At 36.5% G+C, this 25,951-nt stretch overlaps 2 protein-coding genes across 2 annotated transcripts; one reads left to right on the top strand and one right to left on the bottom strand.

Annotated features, from left to right (window-relative positions):
* Window positions 1–6,322: 6,322 nt before the first annotated feature.
* On the top strand, window positions 6,323–8,570 carry LOC132189944 (GTP-binding protein SAR1A). The gene is made up of 3 exons (XM_059604804.1): window positions 6,323–6,624; window positions 6,709–6,840; window positions 7,966–8,570. The coding sequence occupies exons 1-3, from the start codon at window positions 6,496–6,498 to the stop codon at window positions 8,284–8,286; spliced, it is 582 nt and encodes a 193-aa protein (XP_059460787.1). The 5' UTR covers window positions 6,323–6,495; the 3' UTR covers window positions 8,287–8,570.
* A 1,166-nt stretch (window positions 8,571–9,736) lies between these two features.
* On the bottom strand, window positions 9,737–23,886 carry LOC132189936 (calmodulin-binding transcription activator 5-like). Its single transcript, XM_059604793.1, has 14 exons — window positions 23,796–23,886; window positions 23,514–23,690; window positions 22,623–22,748; window positions 22,193–22,308; window positions 21,638–21,726; window positions 21,013–21,058; window positions 20,751–20,886; window positions 20,347–20,466; window positions 20,202–20,260; window positions 13,731–14,147; window positions 11,931–12,625; window positions 10,971–11,517; window positions 10,196–10,504; window positions 9,737–10,108 (listed from the first exon to the last, which is right to left on the bottom strand). Exons 2-14 carry the CDS (start codon window positions 23,563–23,565, stop codon window positions 10,067–10,069), a joined length of 2,754 nt encoding a protein of 917 aa, XP_059460776.1. The 5' UTR covers window positions 23,566–23,690; window positions 23,796–23,886; the 3' UTR covers window positions 9,737–10,066.
* Between the last annotated feature and the right edge of the window lie 2,065 nt (window positions 23,887–25,951).

Raw genomic sequence — 25,951 nt, 5'->3', positions numbered from 1 at the left:
ATTCTAAGAATGCAGTGTCTTTGTACTCTAACCCATTGTCGGATCTCAGATACTTTACTCTTCTTCCAGTCTAATTTTCCACCTGCGCCTTCCACTGCTTGAAGATGGTGAAAACCTCTGACTTGTGCTTCATAAAATACACCCAAACCTTTCTTGAGAAATCATCAATAAAACTGACAAAATAATGTGCACCTCCGTTTGATGGCACCGCTACTGGTCCCCAAACATCTGAGTGAACATAGTCGAGAACACCTTTGCTAGTATGAGATGCCACCTTAAAGTTGACTCTTCGTTGCTTCCCATATAAACAGTACTTGCAGGAACACAATTTACATGCCTTCACACCTTTTAACAAATTCCTCTTGTGAAGCTCAAACATACTACGCTCGCCTAAATGACCAAGCCGCATATGCCACAAAACTGTGTTATCATCATTTGGTTCTGCCGAGGTGGACACTGCAACTCCACCTGTAACTGTGTCCCCAAGTAACTTATACAAATTGCTAATTTTCTTGCCTTTCATTATCACCATAGCACCTTTAGTTATTTTCATAACTCTATCTTTGGCTGAATAACCATAGCCCAAAGAATCTAATGTGCCTAATGAGATCAAATTTTTCTTAAGGTCGGGAACATATCTGACATTAGTGAGTATCCTAACAATCCCATCAAACATCCTGACTTTTATGGTACCTAGTTCAATGACCTTACACCTAGCATCATTGCCCATTAGCACTGTACCTGCATTACATGATTTTAATGTGTCGAACCACTGCCTATTCGGACACATGATATGAACAAGCAGAATCCAAAACCCAACAGTCTATGAGAGAATTTTTACTTGAGGAAACTGAAAGAACATCTACGCTAACCTCGCTGTCATCAAACACACCATCGGCCACATTGACTGAATCTCCGGAACCTTGTCTCTTCTTATCTTCAAGATCTTATTTCATCAGCTTGCAAAATTTTCTGTAGTGCCCTTTCTTATGACAATAATAGCACTCCATATATTTTGCATCTGATCGAGATTCTCCACTCTGTGCCAATCGTGACATAGACCGATATTGCTTACCTCTGCCATTCTTCCCCTCAAACTTATCTCTTCCACGCTTTGGCTCAAATCGTGCCACAAGCCCATCAGCCTGATCATTGACAGGTTTTCTTCGCGTCTCATGTGACAAGAGAGATCCTGTTACCTCTTTAAACGCCAGAGTCTCTTTCCTATATAACAATGTTGTAACCAGGTGATCATAAGAAGGGGGAAGCGATGCCAACATAAGTATTGCTTTATCTTCTTCTCTAATCTTCATTGCAAAATTCAACAATTGTGTATTCAACATGTTGAACTTGTTGAGGTGCTCCAGCAGATCTGTATTTTCCTCCGTCTGTAAACCATATAGATGCCTCTTCACGTACAACTTATTCGTCAAATTCTTCGCCATATACAAACTCTCCAATTTCTACCAAATTGATTCTGCCTTTTCTTCATCAATCACATTGTGAATGACTTCATCTGACAAATTAAGACGGATTGCACTGGCAACCTTCGCATCCATCTCTTCCCAAACATCATTCTCCATCTTCTCTGGTTTCTTCGCCTTTCCCAATAATGCATTGTGAACTCCTTGCTGAATCAGCAAATCCTTCATCCTTCTCTGCCAAAAAGAGAAATTATTCTTCCCATTAAACTTCTCCACTGCAAACTTGGTATTCGCTATATTTGTCGTCAATTTGATTTCTCGAACCTAAGCTCTGATACCACTTGTTGTGCAAAAACACACGATCACAATTACGTCTAAATAAAGTGAGAACAATCATACACAAGATAACACCAAGATTTAAGTGGTTCCCTCAATGTGAGGTACGTCCACTGGCAGAGTCGATCACAAAGAAATTCACTATGAAAGATGGAGTACAAAACTATAGTAGAAAAAAAAAATCACTCAGACTCAAAACCCCAATACACCCAAATCTCACTATCACATAATAGAGATTATTCTCAAAAGGAGAAAACAAAAGACAGGAATACTAACTCTTCTTCTTTTGCTGGGATACAATGGCGGTTGGTCTCTATTTCTTTTTCTCTCCCGCAGTAGCACCCTTTCTTTTCTCTCTTATTTTGGCTCCTCCAAAATCAAGAAGAAAACAGGTTTGGTGCTCACTATCTTCACACTGCAGCCCTCTTGTTTTTCTCTCTTGTCTATCTCTCAAAACCAAGAAGAAAACACATTACCCACACTACTATTTCTCTTGTGCGGCGTTTGCTACTTGCTCTCCAAAGGTTTCATAAAGGCTCCTTATATAGGAGTGATAGGCGGTGGAATACCTACTATACGTAGGTCTTTTGTTTTCCTTCTATAAGTGGGACTTGGATACCATGTAGCATAAGGACAAGCAAGCCTTTCCTTCTTAGAGAATGACAAAACCTTGGGGCCCACTCAAAGCTTGATGGGTCAAGTCACCCATGTCAACAGAAATAAAATACAGTTGCACTAAAAATTAAAATGACATAACATTACTAAAGGCTTGAGACTTCTTGAACACAATGAATTCCTTTAGGATTGCTGGCGTCTAGAAGTTTTTCAACGACCCTTGTTGATAAGCTTGAAAATAAGTAGATGTTTGCTTGGTGGTGTAGTTCGATTCTGCATCAGTGAAGCCTCAACTTCAAGTATGCCGCGGTTCCCACTTAAACATGAAATCATAGATTTGTGTCCCATAATTGTACGCGTAAATCCCATCCTCGTGAACCCTCCGGCGGCATTCTGAATTTGGATGGGGACAATATTTTTTTAGAAAACCTTCATCGTACTTGAAGACATTGAAGGTACGATGTCCAGCCTCCCATGACAAGTCGCAAAAGTAGATTGTGGTGCAAATAAAGTTACCTGAAAAAATCCAAGAGAACTCATAATGGGCAAGGATCAAGTAGATGCTAAGATCATTGTCTTTAGACTTACAATGAGCTCCTAGAAGAGCTATTTGGAACTCGTTTTCAATGTGAATTTGGTAAGCATTGGCAGCGTTGCAAATTAGCGATTGACTCATGCAATAAAGAGCCAAGACAATAAAAAATACTACTATTCCAAAATTACTCAAATTTTTCTACAACTTCCAATGCCTTTTGATTTCCTCCTACTTCTTATCCCTTTATATAAGATTATGATCCCTTACAATTTCTCTCAAATTACGGAATTTTATGAACCTATTTGGTTGTAGTTTTGGAAACAAGATCTTTGTTTACGAAACAACAAAAACCTGTTTCTACCATGTAACCATGCGTTTTGCAATCAGTTTTAAAAACAAAAACTTAAAAAAATAAGAACACTAAAAACATAAATATAGAAACAACTCTACTTTGTTTATGAAAACAGGTTTGTGTTCTTAGGAAAATAGTGCTCAAAATACACGTATAACCTATTTTTAACTTAAGTGCACATGCTGCACAGTACTCGTGATCTGTTGTTCTAATCCTTACATATTATTTTTCCTAAAGACTAATGGACACTGCCAGATCAACCCATTAAAACAAATAATGGGATGAGAGTGTAGTGTAGTGTAGTGTAGGGTTTACCTGGCTACTTTGCTATCTAACTTGGTACACTCGTGTCTAGACCACCACATAATTTATTCCATTTATTGCATTACTTCAACATATAATATGCAAATGCAATTGACCAAAACCTGAAGTCACAATCACTAGGGAGTCGACCATCCACATTAAGTTGTTAATGCCATTTCTTTAGAAGTTATCTTTTATTTTATGGTAAAATCCACTTAGTCCCCTCAAATTACCACCTCAATGACAATTTACCTCCAAAACTATTAATTGTGACAATTTACCCCTCAAACTATCAATTGCGACAATTTACCTCCCAAACTATCAAAATAATGACAATGTACCCCCCAATGCTAACTAAATAATGAAATTACCCTTATAAAATTTTCAATAAGACAAAAATACCCTTAAAATTTTGAAAAAAAAAAAGTAAATTTTAGTATTTTTGTTTTTATTTTAGTAAGGGTAATTTTGTCATTTTGATAAAATTAGGGGTACATTGTCATTGTTTTGGTAGTTTGGAGGATAAATTATCGCAATTGATAGTTTGAGAGGTAAATTATCATTAGGGTAGTAGTTTAAGGGGGTTAAGTAAACTTTACCCTTTATTTTATAATAAATACCGTTATAAATAATTTAAAATAAAAAATACTTTTAAAAATACAAAAATGATTTTGACCTTTACGTTACATTAAAAACACATTCAGACCATGTCAAAGAAAAAAAAAAACACATTCAAACTAATTTTTTTTTTTTTTTTTTTTAGAAAAAAGTCTTAAAATACATTAACAAAAATATCCATAACTTTTGTTATGTTTTCTTTTCCTTTTCTAGCTTAAAAACAAAATGAGAATCCCTTGCTTGGAATATACGTAAACATAGAGAAGAATAAAAAAGAAGACAAAAGAAGAAGAAAGAAATAGAAAGAAAAATAAAGTTGAAAAAAACAGTAGATTGCTCTCGTTGAGATTCCAGAATGTTGATTCGCTAACAACTTGGAAAGTCGAGGAAAGAAAAGACGTGTTCACTCTTTTGACTCAAACCACAAAATCCAATCCTTTGGATCACAATTCCTTTCAGGAAAAAATTGTAAAAATTGTTTATTTACAATTAGCTCTATCTATCTAGTATTAAAATAAATTCAGAGAATTAGAAAAAAATAAAAAATAAAAAATAAATTCAGAGGTTTTTGACGTATGTCAACAAAATTTTTTTTCTTATAGTCAAATTTCATAATTTGACTATATGGAATTTTTTTTTTTTTTTTTTTTGGCATATCTCAGGAATTTTTGATAGAGGTGAAAAGGCGGGGGCGGTTAATAACCGTATTAATTGTTAACTGCTAACCACCAAATATATAGAAAAAATATATATATATATATATTATATTTATATATAAAAAAATATATGAAATGATGTCATTTTTGTGTTTAAAATTTAAAATATATATATAAAAATCTAGAAACGATGTTGTATGTAGTATGTATGATATTATCCTATTACCATAAAAAACAACATTTTTTTTTTTTTAAATTAAAATTTTTATTTTAAAAAGTGGTTAGCGGTTATTAGAGTTACTAACCGCTAACCACCTAACGGTTAACCGCCTAGGTGGTTAGTGGATTTTATTAACTGCCTAAACGGTTACGGTTAGCGATTTTAATCTATAACCACTAATGGTAATCGCCTTTTTACTCATAATTTCTGAATTCATTTGGACACAACATAAAACTAATTATAAATCAAGTAAACCAAATACACTGATTTTGAATCTTTTCCTTCCTTCTAATTAGCTTCCTCTAATTTTTTGAGGTGCAGGGCTATTCATTAAGGGTAATGCTTCCGTGTGTGTATATATATATATATATATATAAATCTAATAGTAATTTTAAAACTACCATCAAATTTGTGAGAATAAAAAATAAAAAGATGATACGTAGCATTACTCATTGGTTTCACACATACCACAACCATCCTTTTGTGTATAATTAGGATAGTTCAATAACAAAAGATTTCACAATACTAGCGTGATAGTTTCAATTAATTTTTATCTTGGTCATTAACAAAAGTAAAAAATTAATTATAACTATTACGTCACCATTATAGAATAATTGTGTGATAAAAATAATTTGAATTAACGGTTACGATTCTCTAAATTTTTTGTAAGGAAAAAAAAAGAGTAATGCTACAAGTTTCTCTTATGTTTTTCTTGAGTCCATCTAAAAATGATATGGCTATTAAATTCACTATTGGGTTTGTGATTGATCATTATTGAATTTTGATCAAATGATGAATTTAATAGCTACATCATTTTTGAAATGGTTCAAAAAAAAAATATAAGAAGGACTCGTAGAATTATTCGAAAAAATAAGATCGTAAAAACTAGTGCACAATTTTACTGGATTTTTCATTTTTTAAACACAAATTTGCTTGAATGGGATTCATGCTAATCCTCACCGTCCAATCTATCTGATACCCTTAGGCACGAAGAGTCTTCTTCTCAAGACAAATCTCATCGCCACCAGTTTTGAAATCGACGGCGGCTAAACCCCTTGTGACGCGTGCCTACCAATCAAATCCTTCCACGTAAGACATTAAACTCCACAACCGGCTAATTCCTGTCACCCACTCCCTCCACCGGCACGCGTAAGCGGTCGACCTCCCACCTTCCACACCTCGCTCACGGGACAAACCGGTCACCTATTTCCACCCCATCACCCTACAAATATAATAAACCCCCAAAAATCTTCCAATCAAATATATAAAAAAAATTGGAAAAAACAAAATAAAATTCTCTCCCGGTTTCCTTCACTTTCTACGGAACCAAACACAGCGCTCTCTGTCTCTCTCGCTGTTTCTGTCTACGGCACCATTTTGCGGTTGAATTTGTGAGGTTCAGAGCGAATCAGCGTGTGAAATCTCTAGGAGAAAACATGTTTCTTGTGGACTGGTTCTATGGGGTTCTGGCATCGCTGGGTCTGTGGCAAAAGGAGGCGAAGATCTTGTTCCTAGGGCTTGATAATGCTGGAAAGACCACCTTGCTTCACATGCTCAAAGACGAGGTTCTCGCTCATTCATTCTACATATTTTCTTACATTTTGTCGGTGACCAAACGGAGTCTAAACTTTGTTCTTGTTTGTGTGCAGAGATTAGTTCAGCATCAACCGACGCAGTACCCGACGTCGGAGGAGCTGAGTATTGGGAAGATAAAGTTCAAGGCTTTCGATTTGGGTGGCCATCAGATCGCTCGCAGAGTCTGGAAGGACTATTACGCCAAGGTTTTTATTTTAATTTTAATTTCTTACTGTTTTTTTACATTTTCTCAGCAACCAAACAGAGTCTACTGTAATTTGATTAATGCTATATGTATAATTATATGTATTTCTTTTGGGCTGTTTGCTAGGATGGTCTTCTGTAATCTACTTTCCTTTCCTCCGTATTTTTCAATCTTCATTTCTGTGTGCAATTTTGTTGTTTAATTTATTAGCAATAGCCATCTCACAAAATATAGATGTTGATTTGAAAGGTAATTTTTGGTCATAATGATATAGCAATCATTGTTGAAAGAGCAATACAGAGGAATGGTGGCTGTTAGATAGCAGGAAATCCACAGTGGAGTTGTTGTATGCATATTGGTATGGGTGTGTGACTGCCGACTTTGTTGTATTGCTACCTGTATTTGCCTATTTGGCGGTTGAACTATGTTGAACCTTTGAATATGAATATTAATGTTTTTTTTAATATGAACTTTTGATGAAACCTTTTGTTTTTTTATTATCGTTCCATGCTCTTGTGATTCAGCCATTTGGGTGGAAGCAGTAGATAGCATAAAAGGTAGATGATTTTATTATGTTGAAAGCGACATGGAAATATGTTTTCTCTATGAGGAATTCCTTTAATTTGCGAAACTTAAATTAATCGATTGATACAAATTTCTTCAGGCTTAAAACTTCCATTAACTTCTTCAAACTTTACACTCCATTATGTACAATTCCAGTTTCCATATGTCTTGATATTTGTGGTGGCTCTGGTTCTGCATGGACACAATATCTAAAGATTTACCTATAGTTACTTTCTGAGATGCTGCAACCTTAAATTTCTAGTATTCTTCTGGCGGCATTTGTAGTTTTAGGTGTTGTCAGTCTTGGGACTTTGTAATGGAACTAGGAATCCGAAAATCTCAATGAAAGGGGGCTATGAATTGGTCCTTTGGAGCAGCTGCACATGCTCCTAGTTTGGAACTGAGTGCTAATCATTTGTTAATCACTTCTGGTTTCCAAGGCACGAAAGTCCTATTCACGGCAATTTGTGTTGGGGGCGGGGGTGATACATGAAACTAGACTAAAAATTTCTTTGATTGGATTAATACCTCTCTGATAATTTGTGACTGATTTATCATTTAGGTGGATGCGGTGGTGTACCTGGTCGATGCTTTCGACAAGGAGAGATTGGCTGAGTCGAAGAAGGAGCTTGATGCACTCCTCTCTGATGAGGCGTTGGCAAATGTCCCGTTCCTTATTCTAGGAAACAAGATTGACATACCTTATGCAGCCTCAGAGGATGAGTTGCGCTACCATTTGGGCCTGACCAACTTCACCACAGGTAAGGGAAAGGTTAATTTGAGCGACTCCAATGTCCGCCCCCTCGAGGTGTTCATGTGCAGCATTGTCCGCAAGATGGGATATGGCGAAGGCTTCAAGTGGCTCTCTCAGTACATCAAGTAGGCAAACGGATAGACAAGCAGATGTGCTGAGGCTACCAAGATGGTAATTTTCCTACCACAGCTGCAGTCTCTTCATTTGAACTGGTTTTAGAGAATTTTAAGCATAGGTGTTGATGTAAAGTGAATATATAGTCTATGGTAGTTGCCTTCACTTTTAGCTGGGAAACTTGGTGTGTTTCTTCTACCTTTTCTTGGTAGGGATAGATAAGTAGTTCTGTTTGTCTTACTCTGTATTGGTAAAAACTATATTGCAGAAGTAATAAAAGGTTGGGCTTTGGAGGTTCAGTTGAGTGATTGTAGAATTTACTGAAGGTGAACTCGAAATTCCACCACAATGTAATTCGTTAGGGATGGATGTCTTCCCCTTTTCATTTTCAATTAGAAGCAAAAAATTTGTGCGATGGTTGTGTTCAATTTGTTTTCATGCTTTAGGCAAAGCTAGGGGTTGGCAAAATATCCTATTGCTGCTATCGATCGCTACTGATTGACTACCGACTTCAGAATAAAAAAATTATTTCGACGTTGGTTCTATTCAATAGACAGTAGAATTTTTATTTTATCGGTTAATCAAACCAACAGGAATCGAACTGACTTAATTGACTTTGGCCCTCAATAGTTTTTTATATCACTTATTTAGCCCAAAGACATTTCAAATACACAATTTGTTTAGGCCAAAGAAATCATTTGGGCTAAAAGACTATCCATTTTGGCTCGTAAAAACTGACTTAACCGATTGCCATTTAACCATTTAACTGACTTCACTAAGTAACCGAGTTAATTTAAATAATCAAAATTTATTATTGTCGATATAAAGCTGATTAATTGATTTTTTGGGTTCAGTGCGCAAAAATACTACTATTATTGTCAATCTAACCTATACCCAACACTAAGCAAAGCTCTATTATGTGGGTTGGTGAGTAACGTACGATCAAGCAAACTGAACAAGTTATCAGTATCTTTGACCAATTAAGCTTTTAGTTGCTGATATTACTATAGGTATGAGCCTTTAACGACAAAGCAGTGCGTGTTTCATGTTCTCCATCTCTCTACCTACCCTCGTTGACCAGCAGAATTGCAGCATGTGCACCTAAACCCCAAGGCTACGAGGAGAACCGATTGTGTTGCTTATATCTTCTGGATTTTTATTGCTGGACAGTTTTTTCTGGTTTGGAGAATTTATTTCTATTTTAGTTTATTAAATTAAGGTGTCAAAAATGTATGCGTTTTTTACATTTATTTTTAATAGAGCATGATTCTTATATTTATTTTTAATAGTTTATCACTGTCAACCTCGACAAATGATTAGTTAATGTTAAAACGTGACAGATCTAACCAACAATTGATTTTTTTTTTTAAAAAAAAAACAATAATGAATTCAAAAATTAGTTGAAGCTGCCACATCAACATTATATTATAATAAAAATATAACTTCTAGCATTACTTGTATTACCTATGCTAAACGTATTTTTGGGGATTTTTTAAGAGCGGTGCAAATTAAGATCAAATACAAGTCATTCCTAGATGTTGTCCACCAAATCACTTACAACAAGAGGTGAAAAACCGAAAAAAGAAACTAACAAGACGGACAGACTGAACCCATGACCCTCTCAAAATCTTAAAAACACTTTGAAAGAGCAAACGGAGACTAATCTAGGCATTTACAGGATGTACAGGCTACGACAGTACACAACGCTTGTGGATTTCTGTCACTCTATCAACAGCCAGACTCCCCAGCATTTGAACCATAGTGAAGCCTGTTTCTGCACCTGTCTCTTCACCTACTACATATATATATCAGGGTCAAGAAGCCCTTCATATTCCAGCTGCATAAAACAACTTTAAATTCGTTAACCGTTCATTCCGCCCAGTTAAATTGTAACACACCAATAATCTCCATGCGAGTCACCTACCTTGGCTTCGTTATGGGTTATCTTCATCCTCCGATACTCTTCTTGTGCTTTCTTCGAACGGAACAAAGCCTGAACCCGTACAACAGATCTCTCGATACGCTCTTCAGCTTGTTTCCGGCTAGCTCGATAGAAGTCCTCCTCTGTATCGCTTTCATGCTTTGGATCAGGATCTACTTCGATAGGATCAACATGAAGACCACGAAAACCTTTTCTCTTCAAACGCCAGCGCAGAACTGCTTTCTCAAGCACCCCAACTGACCAAAGAATTTTACGGTACTGCCTCCGCACTTGGAAACCACGGAAAGCAGCCTGCATCAAAAAAGTGCAATTAATCATCTTTTGTCGAACCTCTAATGTCACTAAATCAGTGTTTACACATGGTTACAGGGTATGGATGAATATATGTTCTTTGACAATGTTCATTACATTAACCTTAAAAAAATTTAGTCCATTTAAGTGATAATCATGCTTGTCAACTTAAACAAAACAATACACTAACAACGAGGGCAATTCAGGTTGACTTCTCAATGTTATATTACCCTGCATGGCTGTATGACCAGGTTAAATTTGGTGAACCATATTAATAAGGCAAAACAAAGTCTGATTGTTTCTAGTACGGTCAGCTGACAGACAATGCCTAAAAATACCCACTGTATTTGATCAAGCTAAACATAAGAGGCCTCTGCCATCCACCACGTGATTCATACTAGTTATAATATTTTATTCTCATCCAACTCTCGACTACGTCAACAAGAAAACAGGGAAAGATGGTTACTTGAATTTTGATAGTGTGACGACGCAGATTTACGAATTCTCTGCGGATTTTCCATGTGCGGAACCTATGTTGAATATGGGCAGCAGCCACCATCCTTTTTCGTGACTCAAAATGGCGAAAGGCATGTTGAATCTTCAATGCTGCAACTATACTGCGTGCTTCAGCCTCTGGACTAGAAAACTGAACTTCTTCCGTCCGTCGTTTTAATGAGCGCTCCCTGAATGCAGCCTGTATAAGTGATGCAGCTTCAGCAGTTGTTCTGTAGGCTGCCAAAGTATCTTTCAGGTACGGCTGATCATCACTGAGGTTCTCAGTGTTTACTGTATCAGTTGCGCTGGTATCAAGGGAACCACTGACATTTCCAGCTATGCTCATATCCTTAAATTGTTCTACCAAGGCCTTTTCTGAAAGATAAGCTGCTAAGCCATCATACCCCTTCAAAGATGCAAGATCAGCAGCAGTGCACCCACCAGGGTTTTCCGGGGTAGGGTCTGTGACCAAGTTTGGCTTTGCACCAGCAGATAAGAGGACTGCAAGCATTTTCTCCCTGCACATTGCCAATGTTAGAAATAGATAACCCAAGATTGGAAATGCTTTTCAAAGCCACAACATATGCTCCCAAAGCTGTAAAATATGAAATACGTGCAGCCATGAAACCAAGCTATAATTACATAATTCAGCATGAGAATTATTTATGTTACACAAAATGCAAAAAATCAATATTAGTAAGAAGAGAAAAATCTTGGGACATAAAAATAACAGGGCAAGCTCAAGCTCTCATGGGTGACAGAAGGGGGACAGTGGAAAGTTTTAATGCGAAAGCTTCAAGAGTCAAATAGGATGCAGCAAATCTTTTTTGATAATTAAATAGGGGGCAGCAAATCTATATCTTTACTTATAAAAAAAAAATAGGGGGCAGCAAATCTAACCAGTGATGGATATGATAAATAAAAGAACTACCTTCCACAATATGCTGCCCAATGAAGAGCTGTCCATCCACATTTATCACGAAAATCCAATGATAAGCCTGATGATGAAAATAAATGAACAGCCCAGGCGTAGTCTAGAATAGCACATAAATGTATTACACCTTGACCTTGGAAATCATATTCAGTGGTTTTTTTAGAGCCTTCAACAACCCTTTCCAGCAGCCACTCCTTTACTCTGTGTTTCAAAGCAAGTTCGAACAGTTTATCTTTTGCTTGTGGAAATGGAATTTTTTTGTCTTCAATTGACTGCATAAAATATGCCCAACTATTGTTAGAGGTTTTGTTGGAGAAATTCTTAGCCTCCTTCAGGGCATTTGGTGATACTTTATTAGACAGAATGCTAAGGCACTTGGATGTAGAGAAGAGCAGATAAGCAAGCCGAAGTTGAACTTGGAACTCCTCCCACTTGTAATTCTCTTCTGAGGAAATCGCTGGGTTACTCAATAAAGGAGTGCGATACTCAAAATTCAACACTTGGCTGATGGGTTTGTGACCATCAAAACTCATAAAAAGGTGTACTAATCCAGGAGAATGTGGTAACACCAAGCAGCGATACACCCCAACCTGAACAGGTTCTGCAAGAACATATATATCGCCACAGACACAATAGAGACTAGGCTTCGCAAGATGTTGATACTCTTCACGAAAGAATCCAGTGACTAGGATCTGAAACAACAATTAAACAAAGGTCAAAAGTGTATGACAAGTATTTGAACTTGGCCATCCTTAGTTATTCAACCCATATACATAATGGTCCATTCATGATCATTGATCAACCTGACTGCAAGGAAAAATTAACTATCCATGCTGTTTCATATCACAACCTCGAAGTTCAACACCACTGCTGACAAAGATCAAGTAGGCTTTGTTTGGAATGAATCACAGTTTAGTTGGTTCAAAACACGTATGCAAGGAGCTTGCAACACAGTGCCAGCCATCAGCTTTAGGTGGAAATTGAAATGGTTGCTCTACTGATAAGAAGCTAAAATTGAATTCAGCTCTTCAGGGTTCTATTCAACCAAAGTATTGCAACATCCAAATCTCATTACTTGATAAGTCTAGCATTGTTCCTCCTAATTAAAAACGCATGCGATATGGTATTTCAGTGGAAAACACTTCTGAATGATTCAACAACTTGGCCTTGATTCTCAATAGTTCCTCAACAAGAGGAAATATTCTGAGCCACCAAATTCTTCTTCACATAACACACAGAAGCCCCTACACTCCATTTGTTTGATTGTTTAATGCGAAAATGAGAGGAATATAAAAAAAATGATTGATTTGAATTTAAAACAAACACTAAGTTTCAGGTATCATGAAACAGAGTGCAGACACAAAATTGTTATTCTACAACTATTTAGTGACACTGTTGAGATATTTCACCAGCAGTTTAGGGGAGTTGGATCATCTTTTTCTCTTTCTCTTTCTGTTCCCTTCTTCAAAATAGTTTCTTACATAGCAGATCAATTCCCATTTGTTATGCATATGCATAGAGGAGAGTAGGGAATGATGTTGTTAGTGCCAACAGAGACTGCACACTTGTTACAGAATTTTTCACTTCCAGAAGTTTCAACAATTACTTTTACACAATAAACTAAGATTGCCAATATATTTTCATGCCATTTATTATCCCTTCCAAATAATAATAAATTAAACCTGATTATCCAAGACTAGTTAAAGGCATTTGAAGCATATAAGACAAACAAGAGAGACTTTCAATCATAACAGAATACCAAAATAATAGTAATGCAGGTATTAGCAAAATAAAAACCTTTGTTTTCTCAGTAGAAAACGCCCATGCCGGTGAGACCTCTGTTATGCTAAATATTTGCTCTGGAATGGGAGATTTATGATGATCCAGGGCTTTAGAGACAGATGATTCATGACCGAAAGGAATTGAGGATTCAAGCACTGCATCATCCACTGAACCTGGCGAGTCAGCCATGATGTGGGTCATCCACCTTCCAAAACTGTCCTGGCTTTCCAATCCACTATTGACTGGAATGTCCAAGGAATCACAGGCGCCCATGGTAATAGAATCCCCTCTAAGCATGTTTGTGTTCATTTGAACCCCCAGCGTCTGGACATGAACACTGTCTGTGAAACTCGAATAAGTGTTCTCGCTCCTAGCAATTGGCTCCGTTAAATTACCAAAAGAAGAAAGTACAGTTGAAAAATTATTCACTCCCTGCAATGAAAATAAACATAAGGTTGACTATCTTACACCAATATTATCACAACTGAAGCAAAAAAGTGGTAGTTTAAGTAACTTAACCAAAACTAACATACACAACATCGTAGCTGTCAGTCAGATATGATATATATATTTAGCCATAATTAGTCTTTCTAGTTGTGGCATATTTTTGTATTATAGCTATAGTATCTTGTAATTAATAGGTAGATTTTAGTTGCCTTATTTGTTCTCCTAGATTGCTGTAATCGCTGAGATACAGCCTGTAATTAGCTAGACAATTCCTATATAATATGAGAAACCCTCACATTGAGAGGTATTCAGTACAATTGACATGGTATCAAAGCCATCATCTAAATTAGGGTTGTTTTCAGTTACATGTTGAGGGGCGTAGGAATTGTCAAGCTTGGGGTGGGATTGGGTTGTTGTTTTTGTGGCGGTCGATAACTTCAAGGGAGTTGTCGATCATTCTAGTGGGTTCTAAACTGCTATTCGGCAGTTTCTTGGTTTGTGGAGAATCCTTGGCGGCTGTCAGCAAGGTCTGTGGTGGTTGTCGGCAGATTCTGTGCAGACGTGGGCTTTCGGCAATCTGTGGTGTTATCGGCGTGGTGCGCTGAGCGTGGAGTTTCCGGCGAGTTGGGCTTTTGGCAATCGGTGGTGTTATCGGCGTGGTGTTTCCGGCGAGTTGGGCTAATCGGCGAATTAGGTTGCTGAAATTGTGCGATTTGGGCTGTCGGGTTTTCTGTTTGTGGTGCTGTTGGTTTGGGTTGATGTTTAGTTTGGGTTGCTGAAATTGTGTTTTTTGGGCTTGGGCTTTGTTAGGCTTGGACTTGCTGGGCTGGCTAGTTTGGACTTGCTGTTTGGGGTTGCTGATTGCTGTTTGCTGGGCTTGGACTTGCTGAGTTGCTGGTAACTTTGGGCTTGCTGGGCTTGGGCTTTGGTGCTGTTTGGGGTTGCTGATTGGTGTTTGACTTGTGTGGACTTGGGCTTGCTGTCCAACAGATCTGGTGGGCCTGTTACTCCTTTATCAAGTGTTTTAATTTCTAATTTTCTTATTTCATCATGTCTTCTAGCGAGGCTTTTGGGGTTCGTTTTACTGGAAAAAATTATTCTGCTTGGGAATTCCAGTTTCAATTATTTGTTACGGGAAAAGAGTTGTGGGGCCATATTGACGGTAGTGATCCAGCTCCTACGGAAACTAAGGAGTTGGCTAAGTGGAAGGTCAAGGATGCACGTGTGATGTCTTGGATCTTAGGGTCTGTTGATCCTCTTATTGTGCTCAATCTGAGGCCCTATAAAACTGCGAAGACTATGTGGGAGTATTTGTTGAAAGTTTATCATCAGGACAATACCGCACTTCGTTTTCAGCTGAAATATGAGATTGCTAGTTACACTCAAGCCAATCTCTCCATTCCGGAGTATTTTTCTGGTTTTCAAAATTTGTGGGGAGAATTTTCTGATATGGTTTATGCGAAGGTACCTGCTGCATCTCTCTCTGCTGTTCAGGCGGTTCATGAGCAAAGCAAGAGAGATCAATTCCTGATGAAATTGCGCTCTGAATTTGAGGTTATTCGCTCAAATTTAATGAATCGGAATCCTTCTCCATCTTTGGATGTTTGTTTTGGAGAGTTACTTCGCGAGGAGCAGCGTCTTCTCACACAGGCTACGTTCTAGCAAGATTCCAACCCGAATCCAGTAGCCTATGCAGCCTATGGGAAAGGGAAGAGTAAGGATATGCGCAAGGTCCAGTGTTTCAGCTGCAAGGAGTATGGTCATATTGCCGCCAAGTGTGCAAAGAAATCTTGTAATTACTGTAAGAAACAGGGCCACTTTATCAAAGAATGTCCCATTCGGCCTCAGAATCGCCAAGCTACCGCCTATCAAGCTGCAATGAACACCTCTTCCGCTCCAGTGATGTCCTCAGCGTCTTCTTCTGCGGCCAAATCGTCTGTTCTTACTCCTGAAATGGTCCAGCAAATGATTATGTCAGCCTTTTCCGCCTTAGGGCTCCAAGGTAATGGTACTACTCCGTATAAGTCTTGGCTTAATGATTCTGCTGCATCCAATCATATGACCGATACTCTTTGCAATGTTCGTCTATATCTTGGTTCATCTCATATTCAAGTAGCTAATGGGAGTCATTTAGCTATTAATGAAGTAGGAGATATCAATCCTTCATTCCGAGATGTTTATGTGTCTCCTGGACTTTCTAATAATCTTATTTCAGTTGGCCAGTTAGTTGAGAAAAACTGTGATGTCCATTTCTCTCGTGATGGTTGTCTTGTGTAGGATTAGGTGTCGGGGAAGATACTCGCGAAGGGGCCTAAAGTTGGCAGACTATTTCCACTGCACTTTTCAATTCCTAGTTGTTTATCTTTGGCTTGTATGACAGTTAACACTCCAAACAAAGTATGGCACAAACATTTGGGTCATCTAAACTCTGTTATTTTGTCTCATATGTTAAATTCTGGTTTGTTAGGCAATAAAGAACGAGTTTCTAAAAATTTGTCATTTGACTGTTCTGTTTGCAAACTTGGTAAGAGTAAGACACTTTCCTTTTCTTCTCATGGTAGTCGTGCTACAAAATGCTTTGATATTGTGCATAGTGATGTATGGCGCATTTCTCCTGTCATTTCTCATACTCGATATAAATATTTTGTGACATTCATAGATGATTTCAATCGCTATACTTGGGTCTATTTTCTTCGGGCTAAATCTGAGGTCCTGTTTGTTTTTAAGACCTTTGTAGCATATATTGAGAATCAATTTTCTACAGGTATTAAGATTTTGAGGTCTGATTCTGGTGGAGAATACATGTCCCACGAATTTCATGATTTCTTACAACACAAAGGAATTGTCTCTCAGCGCTCTTGTCCTTATACTCCTCAGCAAAATGGGGTGGCGGAACGAAAGAACCGACATCTCTTGGACGTTGTTCGCACCTTATTGCTTGAGTCATCCGTTCCATCTAAATTTTGGGTTGAGGCATTATCTACTACAGTTTACTTAATTAATAGATTGCCCTCTCAGGTCTTGAATTTTGATTCTCCTTACTATCGTTTGTATCATCAACATCCTAGCTATCTTAATCTGCATACTTTTGGATGTGTTTGTTTTGTTCATTTACCTTCTCATGAACGTCACAAACTCTCTGCTCAATCTATTAAATGTGCATTTATGGGTTAATAGTATTTCACACAAGGGTTATGTTTGCTATGATTCTTGTTCTAACAAATTTCGTATATCTCGTAATGTTGTTTTCTTTGAGAATCAATGTTTCTTTTCTACACATGTTGAGTCATTGCCTGAAATTAGTATTCTACCATGTTTTGATGAATTGACTCCTCTCCCTGAACGGTTCAAACCTGGAAATGTGTATACTCGACGTCTACCAACTTTGCCCCTTCCCGAGACTGACCCTTCATCCGAACCTGTTCTGACAACTTCTCCGGAGATTGATTTGTCATCCGAGACAGGTTCGATCAGTTCTCCCACACCTCCTGAGCCTAGTCCTCGACGATCTGCCCGAGTATCACGTCCTCCTGATCGGTATGGTTTTTCTCACACTTCTTTTAATGCTACTTTGTCTTCTATTTCCATCCCTACATGTTTTTCCGAGGCCGTTAAACATGAATGTTGGCGAAAAGCGATGGATGAAGAACTTCAGGCTCTCCAGGACAATCAGACATGGGAGGTGGTTCCTTGTCCTTCTAATGTTAAAGCCATCGGTTGTAAATGGGTTTACTCGATTAAGCTCCGCTCTGATGGGACTCTGGATCGGTATAAGGCACGATTAGTTGCTCTTGGGAACAGACAAGAATATGGGGTAGACTATGAGGAGACATTTGCTCCGGTAGCGAAGATGACCACAGTGCGTACGGTTATTTCTATTGCCGCCTCCCAAGGCTGGCCGCTTCACCAGATGGATGTCAAAAATGCTTTTCTTCATGGTGATCTCAAAGAGGATATTTACATGACTCCTCCCCCGGGTTTGTTTTCTTCTCCATCTGCAGCTGTGTGTAAGTTAAAGCGGTCTCTCTATGGCTTAAAACAGGTTCCCCGGGCATGGTTTGAAAAATTCAGGTTTACGCTGCTTCGCTTCTCCTTTGTCCAAAGCCAATATGACTCCTCTTTGTTTCTTTGCAAGACTCCGACTGGTCTCGTTCTTTTACTTGTGTATGTGGATGATATTGTCATTACTGGCACTGACTCCAGTTTGATTGGCCATCTCAAGCAGAATCTTCAGGCTTCTTTTCATATGAAAGACCTTAGTCCTCTTACGTATTTTTTGGGGTTGGAGGTGCATACCGATTCTTCAGGTATATTCTTGAATCAACACAAATATACCCAGGACTTGATTCGCCTGGCTGGTCTTCAGGATTCTTCTTCGGTGGATATTCCTATGGAGGTTAATGTGAAATATCGCAATGAGGAGGGTGATCTTCTTTTTGATCCTACTATGTTCCGACAGTTGGTCGGCAACTTGAACTATTTGACTATTACTCGACCTGATATTTCCTTCGCTGTCCAGCAGGTTAGCCAATTTATGCAAACTCCACGCCATCTTCATTTAGCTGCGGTTCGCCGTATCATTCGCTATCTTCGGGGGTCACCTAGCCGTGGGTTGTTCTTTCCAACCGGCTCTCCTCTTCGCCTTGTTGCTTATAGTGATGCGGATTGGGCCGGATGTCCTGATACTCGGCGGTTTGTCACGGGTTGGTGTATGTTTCTTGGTGATTCTTTGATTTCTTGGAAGAGTAAGAAACAAGCTCGTGTTTCTAAATCATCTATTGAATCCGAATACCGAGCAATGTTTGCTGCTTGTTCTGAGATTGTCTGGCTTCGTGGGCTTCTGGCTGAGCTTGGTTTTTCTCAATATGATTCTACTCCTCTCCATGCAGATAATACTAGTGTCATTCAAATAGCTGCTAATCCTGTTTACCATGAACGTACGAAGCATATTGAGGTAGACTGTCATTCTATTCGGGAAGCCTTGGACACTCGTGTTATATCTCTTCCTCATGTTTCCACTGATCTTCAGATAGCTGACGTATTCACGAAGGCAATGACACGACCGCGTCATCAGTTCCTTGTGGGCAAATTGATGCTTCTTGATCGACCAACATCAATTTGAGAGGGGATGTCAGTCAGATATGATATATATATATATATATTTAGCCATAATTAGTCTTTCTAGTTATGGTATATTTTTGTATTATAGCTATCGTATCTTGTAATTAATAGGTAGATTTTAGTTGCCTTATTTGTTCTCCTAGATTGCTGTAATCGCTGAGATACAGCCTGTAATTAGCTAGACAATTCCCATATAATATGAGAAACCCTCACATTGAGAGGTATTCAGTACAATTGACAGTAGCAACTTAGTTGGCTCATAGAAGTGTAGGAGGTATACATAAAGTCAGTCTGCAGGCATAATAAATTACAGAACATGCATGCTAAGTAGAAAGAAAATAACAATGCCATGAGAAAGCAGCTCGGACAAAAAACAATTACCGACACTTCCACTTGCACATGTAAATTTAAGTTACTCTAGGATTCTTCTGAGCAACAAACAACAAGAAAACACAAGACAAAAAAGAAGTGATGAAACATCACAAATGAAGCCTGCTGCCAGCAACTTGGCACTGCAAAGCCTCTAAACACCTATATTGCGCAAAATAAGCAGTTAAACTTATTCGAATCAATGTTAGCAATAAATAGTACCCAGAAGATTAAAAAAATCACGCTCCCTATGGCCATAAAATCTTGCTCTACTCTTACGATACCGATGTCAGACAACTAAGACCATAAAATAAATTTTCTTCACTAGAAGAAAAAAGAAAGGTAAAAACTGAGGCAGATTAAGATGCCTCAACTCAAAAGCAGCCTTTTACTTTTGGCGCAGCATTCATCATATCAAAGGCATACTCAGAAGGACTAGAAAAGGACTCGAGATGAAAGAAAAGATTCTTACAGCTATTAAAAAAAAATCTTATATGAAAGTATAAAAAGATGTAGGAAGCATACTAGACTATGTATGATCCTACTTACATCATGTAATGAGCCCTTTACTGCGATTTGGTTTGATTGATCAAAGCTTGAAACTTTCTCTGCCAGAAAGAAGGAAAGAAAAAAGCATAGTGAGTGTTTTCTGTCTAGCCACTGGCTCTGCTGCAGATAGGATCTATTCAGTTACCTCCTGTAGGTGCTGTTTCGTTGTTAGAATCATTTGTCAGCAGGAGCTCATGCCATTCGAGTGTATTAATCTCACGAAGCCTCAGTTCATGATTCTGGGCAGTTACATTGTCACCAGGACCTGGTGATTCTCCAAAAATCAGAGGGTGAGAATATTGCATGTCAATTTTAAGAAAAAGGCATAATTAGAGAATTGATAACATTATAGTTGTTTAACTATATTTGTTTTCCTGGCACTGATTATCTAACATAATGAGAATAACTACAATATTAAATGAAGAATGAATTTTCTTCTAACCTTCTCTAAACTCAAAATAACAAGTATAGATTACTGAAAACAAAACAAGCCACTTCACTATGAAAACATTTCAGAATTCAATGTACAGAAAATTCAACTAATATAACCTAAAATTTCTTTCTCGCGAGCATTATATGCATGATTAGTGCCAGAATCATGTTCTTCAGATGAAAACCAAGGAGCAGATGGGTCGGAAACAGAACTAGAATTTGAATTGACAGGTGTCCCAGGAGATCCCTGCAGCTGTATCATAAAAGTCACCCGCAGCCCACTATAAGGTTAGAACATCAAGTTCTTTATAGGCACCAAAGCAAAAATGGCAAAAAAGAAACTTAAAGGGTGAAGGGCATGAACAATGATAGTGCTGACCTCCTGTGTTTCACGATAATGAACAAGGACTATGTGTTCTAGGCTCCTGAAAAAAAAAAATAAATAAATAAATTAAATTAAATTAAAAAATTAAAAAATTACGAAACAAAATCTCAGATAATATTACATATGAAAAAAATTAGGGAAAACTTCACTTAACCCCCCTGAACTTTCATTGTTTTTGCAATCACCCCCTAAAGTTCAAAACTCTCAATTTAGTATATCAAATTCTAAAAATTTGTACTATCACCCCTCCCGTTAGGTCTTGGGGTTGAATCAGATGGCAAAAGGGTGAAATAACCTTTATATCCCTCTAAAATTTTAAAATTACAAAATTACCTTAATTAAACAATTTTTTAGAAAGAAGAATGATATTTTGGGAATTTCCAATGCCTCCGTTAGGATTTAATAGAAAATCCTAACTGGAGGCGACATTACAAACTTTTTAAAGTTCGATACACTAAATTACAAGTTTTTGAATTTTAGGGGGGTTGATTGCAAAAGTAATGAAAGTTTAGGGGGGGTTAAGTGAAGTTTTAACAAAAAATTATCTTTCTATATTGATAAGATATAGCTAATAAGTTGGTGGACTTAAAGATCCATATAAAGCTTAGCCATTGCATACTTGTCAAGAAGCCAGTAACATCTGCGAACAAAGGTTGGGTTATCTTGGCCATGTGCATAGTACACATGGATCCTTTCTTCATTACCAACCTGAACCATGAAACAAACGACAAGCAAAGCAAACCTCATCAAAACAGAATTTCTCAAATGAAAATAACCTTTTCAAACCTAATAAAATCTATATAACCTTAACTATGAATTGTCCATACATAATAATCAAATTGACACCAGAAACATTGGAGCTCATACTACAGCAAATTAAGCCGCAATATCATTATATTCATACTCAGGTGATAAGAATAGCCCAAGATATGTTGCAAGTAACATTCTTTGGAACAAACAAGTATTAAACAAGCACAAAAAGGAGAAACATTAAATTGAGCTCCAAGGGGTATATATATATATATATACACAGAATGATACATATGTGTATATATTGTTTGCTTGTATCAAGAAATGCATATTGTAGAAACACTATCACTCACAAAGGTACCATGAGTTGCATATATATAAGTTGACACTACTAAAAACATCTCAGAAATTGGGATAACCTCACTTTTAAGTGTTCATGGGCTTCTTTGACAGTCTTCCCGTCCTTTTTTTTCTTCCAGTTATGACCATCCTTCCGGAAGTTCCTAAGCATCTTACGGTCAAACAATATGATAGTGCCACCTGTTAAATTAATGGCCAAAATAGACAATATAACAATATTAGGAGTAATTGATATTGTATACCTATCAGTTAAAAAAGGTTTGTAAAACATAGATAAATTTCATCAAACCCAAGCAAGAAATATGCCTCTTGCTTTTCAATTGCAATATATAAGCGCAATAAACCCATAACCATTCTGTATTAGTTTTAAGCACTTAATGACATTCCATATGAATGAAGTCATATGCAATGTTACTTGCAGATGCTTCTAATGGCGTCCTAAATAGTAAACAGTGATACCAATCATGTTACAATTAATAGAAATAGGTAATTACTTTTAGGCAAGTTCACCGGCTTGACACTGATGACGAAATACTTGTAATTACAGAGAATTGCAAGAATTTCATTTGGGCGGAGCCATCTTGTTCTGGCTTCTTCCATAATATTCCCAAAATCCAAATCTGTCCATAAAACAAGGCACCATAAAAACAAAAGGCACGAAAGTAAACAAAAGGCACAAAACTCACACCCCAAATATATTTTTCACAAAAGCTAATAAAGAAATCAATAGCCACACTCAAAGTCACAACAAGTACTCAAAGAAAGACATGAATAAACCGTATATAATTTTGTCAAACTGTACACGTTAACTATCCATTAAAATAAATGATCCTTAGCAATAAAATTAATTTTCTGCAGCAAATTTTTTCTGACCTTTTCTCCCCGACCTTTTTTCTTCTTCTTTTCCTTAAATGTCTACACCATGCTTAAATTTGTCAATGAATCAATTCTAGTAAACCTTGGTGAAAGAAAATCATCTTGAATTATAAAATTCTGTAAATTATATCCTTTTATATCCAAACTCTGCTCTTATAACTATTGGAAAATTTTATATCAAAGCAGACGAAGCAACCTGCAATTTCCCATATAAAAGAAACCCTTTGTTTAAAAAAAATACAGGAGAAAGCCACAAAAAACCAAGCACAAAAACACTGAAAAAGTAGTATTCTTGCTCATAAACCCTAAGCAATTCAAGCCACTGCCTAATCAGCAACTTGAAAGTGCTTTTCCTACCTTTAATCAACAGAAATTTCGATCATAAAAATCACTAAAAAGTGGTATTACTTTTAGTAAACAGGAAAATCACTTCAAGAAATGCATTTCAAACATTATTTTAAAAAAATAAAAATAAAAGAAGAAAAAAAAACTAGAATTTATGTCCGTACCATGCAATGTATGGAATCCATGAATCTCAGTGCCCACGAGTTGGCCTTCCATCACAGAAACCTCAGAGAAGTCGAATCTTCCCAAACAAACTCCTTTTTCTGTTTTTCCAAGACCTTAACCGACAATTCCGTACCTTTTAACTCATCAATGTCTCAGAAGCAAAAAATTCGCATCATCTGAAATTACAGAAACTAATTAATCCATACGAACCAAAAAATTTTGAAAAAGTTATTTAAAAAGAATTTTTTTTAAAAAAAAAAAAAAGGAGAGAGTGGAAGGACCTGATCGGAGATAGAGTTTGAAATGGCGGAGAAGAAGAAAAAAAAAATGGAATTTCTGAACCTCTATGATTGTTCTTTTTTCTTTTTTTAAGTTTTTTTTTTTGGGACACAGAGTTATAAAGGCAACGACTTTTAGTTGATATGACAGCAACTGCGCGCGTACAAAATAAAAAAAAAATGGGAAAGACAAATGCGCGTCCCTCTAAATTTCACGGACATGGTTTAACTTCTTTATTTATTTATTTTTTTACTCTTAGAACATTCTATTTATTAAAATAGCTAATCAAATTTATTAAAAATCTTTTTTATTGAATTAGCCAAAAAAAAACAAATATATATTTTATTAAATTAGCAAAAAAAAAATGCTACATATAATAGTACTTTTGTCATGAGCCATTTCATTTTTTTTTTTAATTGTTTATCTCACTTATTTTTTCTTTTCCCAAAATTTTGTCATGCTATTTCTCTTCCACGTCTCTCTTTTCTTAAAAATTTCTCCTACTATTTCTTTCTCTACATCTCTTTTTTCCAAAAAGTTAAAAAAATATGATATTTAAGAAAAATACAATCCTTATAAAAAAAATTAAAAAAAATATATATTTAAATGATATAGATGAAAATATAGCTAATCGGATGTAAGAGGCATTTAAAAATTCATTAGCTAAACTAGATAAAATAAGTTTTGAATAGTCATTTTGCATAACTCCTCTATTGGGAATGCTCTTAGAGTTTACTTTTTATCACATAAGGTCCTCTACTTTGCCTAAAGACAAAGATAGTTCCTTCATCAAAATTCCGTCCAAAATTTGACAAAACACCACGTCAACACCAATAAATAATTGACATGTGTCCCTATAATTAATTTTAAAAAAATATTTTTTTAATTAAAAATTTTAAAATTATATTTAATTAATTTTAAAAAATAATTTGTTGGCTCCTTAGCCACCCCCAAATGGCCAGTTTGGGGGTGGCTCTTGGCTTTATGGGGGTGGGCGAGCCATCCCCTTTGGCTCCCGAGCCACCCCCAATTGGCCAATGGGGGTGGCAAGCCACCCCCATTCCTGCCAAATGGGCCAAATGGCTAAGAGCGACCTCCAAATTTTTAATGTTTTTAATTTTTAAAAATTATTTTTTTAAAAATTAATTATAAGGACACGTGTCAATTATTTATTAGTGCTGATGGAGTGTTCCGTTAAATTTTGGACAAAATTTTGACAGAGGTACTATCTCCGTTTTTAGGCAAACCAGAGGTACCTCATGTAATAAAAAATAAACCATAGAGGATAAAAAATAAATAAGTTAGACTACAAGAAGCAATAAGGTATTTAACCCTAAAAATTATTATTATATTTATAATTTATAATATTTATTTAAAATTTAATAGTTATTATTTTTATGGTCATATCGCGAAATGTGCACTTAAAAGTGTGGATTTGAGAATGTGTATCATTTAAAAAAATATATATATATATATTTAAAAATTGTAAGGTTACATAATACACTCCCATTTCACCCCATCTCACTTAGTTGATGTAGAAGTGTTCATCCATCTTAAATTTTTTTTTTTTTGAACAAGTTCACATCAGCCCATGTTAAAAAATAAAAAAAATTGTAAGGTTACATAGAACACTCTCATCTCACCCATCTCACTTAGTGTTCATCCATCTTAATTATTTTTTGAACAAGTTCACATCAGCCCATGTTACAAATAAAAAAAAAAAAAGGGGGGGTCAATCTACATCTAACTTACGGGTGAAAAGACAAATACAATTAGCAATTTTGATCAATGGGTATTGTCACATCAGCTTAAGGGTAAAAATGCATTAACGGTTACCAACTAAAACTACTAACTATAACCGTTTAAGCGATTAGTAAAATTTGCTAATCGTTTGGGCGATTAACCGGTTGTTAGTGGTTATTTAACCACTTTTTAAAATAAATAATTTTAAAAAATAAAATAAACAAAAACAACGTGGGTAATACCTTACTATAACATCATTTCTAGATTTTTATATATTTAAACATAAAAACAACTTCGTCTCATATATATATATATATATATATATATATGGTTAACTATTAGCGATTAATGATTTATTTATAACTGCCTTAAAAAACAGTTAGGCACTTAACAGTTATATATCATTATTCAGAAG

This window comes from Corylus avellana, chromosome ca1 (assembly GCF_901000735.1).
Source record: "Corylus avellana chromosome ca1, CavTom2PMs-1.0".
NCBI classification, from domain to species: domain Eukaryota; kingdom Viridiplantae; phylum Streptophyta; class Magnoliopsida; order Fagales; family Betulaceae; genus Corylus; species Corylus avellana.
This window is presented reverse-complemented; position numbering and strand designations above follow the sequence as displayed.